At 40.6% G+C, this 5,782-nt stretch overlaps 1 protein-coding gene across 1 annotated transcript; it reads right to left on the bottom strand.

The window, feature by feature from the left end:
* Positions 1-1,761: 1,761 nt before the first annotated feature.
* LOC120778940 (larval serum protein 2) lies at positions 1,762-3,988 on the bottom strand. The gene has a single exon (XM_040111000.1). It carries the CDS (start codon positions 3,986-3,988, stop codon positions 1,889-1,891), a length of 2,100 nt encoding a protein of 699 aa, XP_039966934.1. The 3' UTR covers positions 1,762-1,888.
* Positions 3,989-5,782: the final 1,794 nt, after the last annotated feature.

The following is a 5,782-nucleotide window of genomic DNA, read 5'->3' as shown; positions in this document are numbered from 1 at the left end:
TTCTGCTTATAATGGTTAATAAATATTTCCTTTCACTTTTGCGAAGTTGTTTTAGTAATTCGAATCATACAGACCTTTTCCACTAATGTAGATTGAAAAGATACCTGTAAGCTATTCGCTGCTTTGAGGGAGAAAAAGGTGCACGAAACAGCTAGGCTCAACAAAAAAAGTCATATGGGCTCAAAAGACTTGAATGAGTTCTTCCATATTTCTATTTTGCAGTCTTATATTTAATGGGTCTTCAAATTTACTGCGAAATGTTAACTATTATTCAAAGAAAAATCTTTGGCATTTACTTAGTCGGTTCATTGACGATTACGTTCTCATCGGTATCATTTTTGAAGACAAATTACACCAAACCGTTGCATTTTCTGGATAAAATGACAGCTCTTGAATCTCCTCAGGTTGCTTTTTAGCTATTTTGCTTATTTACTTACCCATCGAGCCAGAAATTAACCCAACGGCTAAATAAAATTTGGCTCAAAAACATCGAATCTTTTTGGAACTTTTTAAGAGCCCATAGACCAAAGCGATATCGCTTGGAAAAGTCGAACAGCTTCAGTTCTTGCACAAGCCGTATTTTGTACTCTTTCAATTTAAGATCTCGACGTAAAATGCGCCAAGTCGTTCCATATATAAGTCCGAGTTGTTGCGAAGGGCGTAAAATTTACTCTCCACGATCCTCGTGTACACTTTTTGCTACGGCTGCTATGTTTTCTTCACTGCGTTGCGTATAGTCTGCTCAGTAGGCCGGTTATGTTGAGCGAAGCATCCGAAATACATTCTTTACAGAACGTGAATTTTCAAAATAAAATTGAACGATTTGTAAACGTCGTTCAGGCGTAAGTTTTTCCACGATGAAATGCCAAACAATACTGAACAAAAATAACATGACAGCTTGCGACGACTCACTTGTGGTCTGTCAAAAAAAAGATATTGAAAAATTATCTATATTGAGATCACCCCTTACTAAAAATACTTCAGTTGGGAAACAGTGATGCAAAATTATTTTAATACCTTGTGGTGGCACTCCAATGGTTCACAAATAAAATCTACTACCGACTTCTTTTTCATTGCAACGCGTAACCCATCAGCTGCAAACACTCATAAATACACATATGTATTTGCCAATCGGAGGACTCATAAGTGATGTTAGGTTTGCTAAACGGACCGATTCTTCGTGAGGCCATGAATAATCTCACTTGGACTGCTACAGATACCGGGAACTTTAAAGTGTGGATCAAAAAGACGGTCAAATACAGCTTGCCACAAATTTATAGAGGTGGGTAATATTCTCAAACAATTTCTATCTATTCCAGCCCATTCTCCGGGTTCGTAAAAATGTGTGGCAACCGAGAACCTTCAAACTTAGTCTAGCGAAAGAGGTGAAGTGGGACAATTAGGACATCTATCACTTGTGCTGATGTGAGCTTTGCTTAAAGAGTAACCCCACAACTCTTGCTGAGTTAACGCGAAGCCCATGGATCAAGCGTGCCTATGCACGAAGACAAGGGAACCACTGCTCGTTCCCATCTTGATGGAATTTGAGTATTGGTGACTTTTCTTGTAAGTTCATTGGCTTTACAATTTCCAACGATTTCGCTGTGGTCAGGCAACCAGACAAGTTTTAAATGGAAGTGGCTTAATGCTACTCTTTGTGAGGTCATGTACTCTTTGATTAGCCTTGAACTTACTGTAAGCGTGGATTTATCTGTAAAGTAAAGGCTGACACCGATCAGATTAATATTGATACGCTTGAAATCATTTTTATAAAATGTTAAATCGTTTATTTAGTTAAAAGTAGTTCGAAACTAAGGAACACATACATATATCTGAAGTGACTGCAAAACGTTAAAAAAGGTATATAAACATTATATTAAAGATGTGCTTAGACCACATTTGCGGCGTCTTCCTTGTGATAGATGACCACTGGTTCGAAATGGAAGTTATCCACATCAAAGTAGTAACCATGCTTGACGGGACGGTTGAATGGGAAACCGAACGGCAATGAGTCCACCCAACGAGCGCCAGAACCAATACCGCACGAGATGATGGGATCGTAGCCGGTGTGCTGTTTGATGGCTGGTTCATGATATGGGTACACCATGAAGAACATTTGGTATGGCATACCACCCTTCTTGCCGATGGGCAACATCAGACGTTGTGGCACACCACAGTGAGCCTCCTTCTGGTTCAAACCGAACTTGTAGTCCGAGTTGGTGGCATCCATAACCTTCTTGTAGAGTTCCAAGTAGGGAGTTCTATCCTCCACCCACCAGGAGAAGTCGTCAGAATTGCGTGTGATTACATTGACACCCTCCACCAAATCTACGACAAAGTGTTCTAATTCAAAGAAGGTCATGTAGTTGCTCTCAATGAAATGATATTTATCTTCCTCTTGTCCTGGTCCGATGAAGACCTTAACGATAGCCTTTTGTGCCTTATCAGATGTAACATCCAATTGGATTTGGAATGGTTTGTGATTCAAACGGTATTGACGTGCTTTAACCACGAAGCTTTGACCATCTTGTTGCGAATTACGTCCAAAGTTCACTAGGGGATCAGCGCTGTCCTCAGCTGGTATTTCAACATTGACAGCGTTACTGATGTCGGAATCGAAGTATTCAAAGTAGGTGGTCAAATGATCGGGCATTTGAACTTTGTTAATCTTGACACCCTCGAAATTGTAGTCCTTGACGGTGTATTCGGGGAAGACCTCAGCCAAATGCCAATAGAAGTGAATTATGTCTTTGATGATTTGGAAGTTGAGTGGATCACGTAAGGCGGTTTCGTAGTGCATGAAGGTGTTTGGCAGAGTCTCTTCGTATTTGCCATAGTCATTGCCATCATTGACGATCTGCTTGTAGTAATAGCTCAAACTGCTGTAACGTACTCTATCAATGCTGTCCACATTGCCTTGTAAGATGTTTCCCAACTTGTTGACGGCCTCGATATGATCCTTGTGCTCATCATGTATGTAGTCCATGATACGCTGGCTAACCAAGTTTACAAGACGTATGTATTCTAAATTGTAGTTGTGATAGAAGCTGTAGCCATTTTCGCGGTTAGGGAAGTTTACGCCGGAATAGTAACGTAAACCGCTGTAGTAGCCATTGGGTATAGATTCGTACATATCGAAGTCCTCAATGTCACCCAAATCGTGAGACAAGCGTTCCAAATAGTAACGAGCCAACAACTGCCAGTGTGTGTAGATCCAGAACTCACCACGACGATCCTTATTCAACTCCAAACCCTCCACACCTTTAGTCCAGAATGGATAGTCCAAGTTGTAGTAGTAGTAGTAGGCGTTGAGACCAACATCCTCCAGGAAGTAGGCGAGCTCATGATCGCGGTGCATGTTTGAGTAAACATTGCTGTAGTTCGACTTGATGGCAACATTATAGATGTTGTCCAACTTCTTAACATTGTGGAAGTTGTGCATTCTGTAGCGCTCAGCGGTCTCAATGGTCTCCACATCGAAGAAGTACCATGGCTGAATTTCGTATATGGCAGGATAGACAATACCTTGCATGTCGGCGCGATGCAGACCAGCAGCTGTCAAAGCATAGACGAACAACTGCTTGTTCACATGCAGACGTGCCCAGAAGACGGCATGTGTGAATGTGGTCCAATCCTTGGCGAAATAGAACAAACGTGCCAAGCCAACGGCATACTCCACATGGCGCTCGTACATGATGCTGAAGACCTCATCATCATGCATTGGCTTGTGTTGCCACAGCTCGAAGAATGGCTCCAACAATTCGTGTTTATGATAATCGGCAACATGTTCCCATGGTTTGTATTCATAGTAGCTGGTGTCGTACTTGGTCACCAGCACATCATCTTGGTAGATATGTTGCAAGATTTCCAAAATGAACTTTTGTTTAATCAAAAAGTCCTTGTCAGCAGTCTTCGACTCAATATTCTTCGATGAGACGGAAGCGCACAGCGCCAAAACCGCGAATGCAACCAAAGTGTACGACTTCATCTTGCGAAATCACATCGTTTGGCTGCCAGCACAGGCTTTTTATACGCAAATAACTGCACAAAGCTGCAGCCTTCCCGCGCCCAGCAAAAGTTCCTCTGCAAACAGCGGCTGGCAGGGGAGATGCGGCGACGCTGGCAACATATGCTTATCATCAAAGCTAATAGCCTTGCAATCAGCCGGTAATACTGCTGTGCGGTAACCCGACACTTAACCTCGTGTAGGCACAAAAAAAGCAACAAAAAATTAATAAAAGTGCAGCGCAGATCGCCTACCATGTCGCTCGAGGCGGCAGCAGATCGACTTGAAATCGGCGCTCGCCTTGAAGTCAGCGAAAGCCAACGAAAGCGACTCGGGTGTTGATCTAAGTCGAGCTCGTATTAGAAATGCATGATAGATGTGAATGTGTATGAGGGCTGTGAAGGTAAAAAAGATTATTGCAAGGTGTGCATCCGCTTATCGGACCTGCTGGACTAGCCGCTATGTTGCGCAAACCTTGAGTGCTTATCACATTGTTACTGAAACGAAAAAAAGTTAATTTCAGAATACTATCGTCAAGTGTGTTGGCACAGCACTCGAAAGTGCAAATATGTGTAACGATGATGCAAAATAGTTAAACCGAAATGGCAAAAAAGTTATAAAAAATATAATAAATAATAGGAAAATGAGAAATATATATACATATAAACACATACATATATACAACTAGGTAGCAACAAAAAACCGTTTAAAAATTGTGCAAAAAGGAAAACTGTGTCCAGCAATCACTTAATTGCCACTGAACTGTCAACATACACGCACACCGACGCAGTTGTTGTTACTAACAGTTGATGGAAATTTACAGTCATTTAATGGAAACTAACCAAATGTGCCAGTTCTACGCAGTAATTGACCTGAATGCGATTGCAATCGTGCACAACACGCACTGTGTGGCTTGTGGGTGGGTTGTGTTTGGGCAAAATCACTGCACTGCGCTTTTCTTTGTATTTGTGTGTGTGTGTGTGTGTACTTGGCTACTGTTGCCGAGTGATTTTGCAATAATCAATAATTTTTTATTTTGTCGCTTTTCTGCTCTGCAAATGTACTTAATATTGTTATTGCTATTAAGTGCCTTATCGGCGCAAAACCCTTTCGCTTCGAATCGTAAACAAACAAGTTAAATTGAAACTATCAACTTAATAGCTGCAAATGAAAACAAAGCGCCCATATAATTGCTGGCATACATTTTTTTTGCATACGCACGTGAGTATATTCGAAAATAGGCTGAAGTCCAAACTACTGAATTGGCTTTATCGTTGGCGCCGCTATCCAATTTTAGTATAAAATGCTTCGAAATTTAAGAGTTTTAATTTTTACAATTTAGATCTACAAACTGGCAAATTAAATGTTTAAATATAAAGGCCTTTTATTATATAATATTATTTACAAATACCCATAAATTTTGCCATTCGTTTGAACCAAAATTTGAAAAATCACCATCTCTCTTATTATTATATCGCCAATATGGCTTTAACGCTTCACCTGGTGCTGTTGAGCTGCTGTAGAAATTTAATCAGCAATAATTAAACGGACCAAATGAGATACCTATTTTGTTAACAAAAAATTGTCGGTATTGTCGAATAAACCTTCACCTCCTAGGCGATCATTTAGTAGGTTGAAATAAGTCGGAAACGAAAAATTAAATAACAAGTATTGAGGCAAAAATAATTAACGGGCAATCTGAAGTCGGGAAAAGGAAAGGAAACGTGGAAGGGGCATGTTATATAGTACAGCTTTTTATTCTACAATATGTCATAT

Source organism: Bactrocera tryoni, chromosome 1 (genome assembly GCF_016617805.1).
Source record: "Bactrocera tryoni isolate S06 chromosome 1, CSIRO_BtryS06_freeze2, whole genome shotgun sequence".
Lineage (NCBI taxonomy): Eukaryota > Metazoa > Arthropoda > Insecta > Diptera > Tephritidae > Bactrocera > Bactrocera tryoni.
This window is presented reverse-complemented; position numbering and strand designations above follow the sequence as displayed.

What these genes read in the sequence shown, in the direction of transcription:
- LOC120778940 (XM_040111000.1), bottom strand. Translation starts at nt 3,988, where the DNA reads ATGAAGTCGTACACTTTGGTTGCATTCGCGGTTTTGGCGCTGTGCGCT.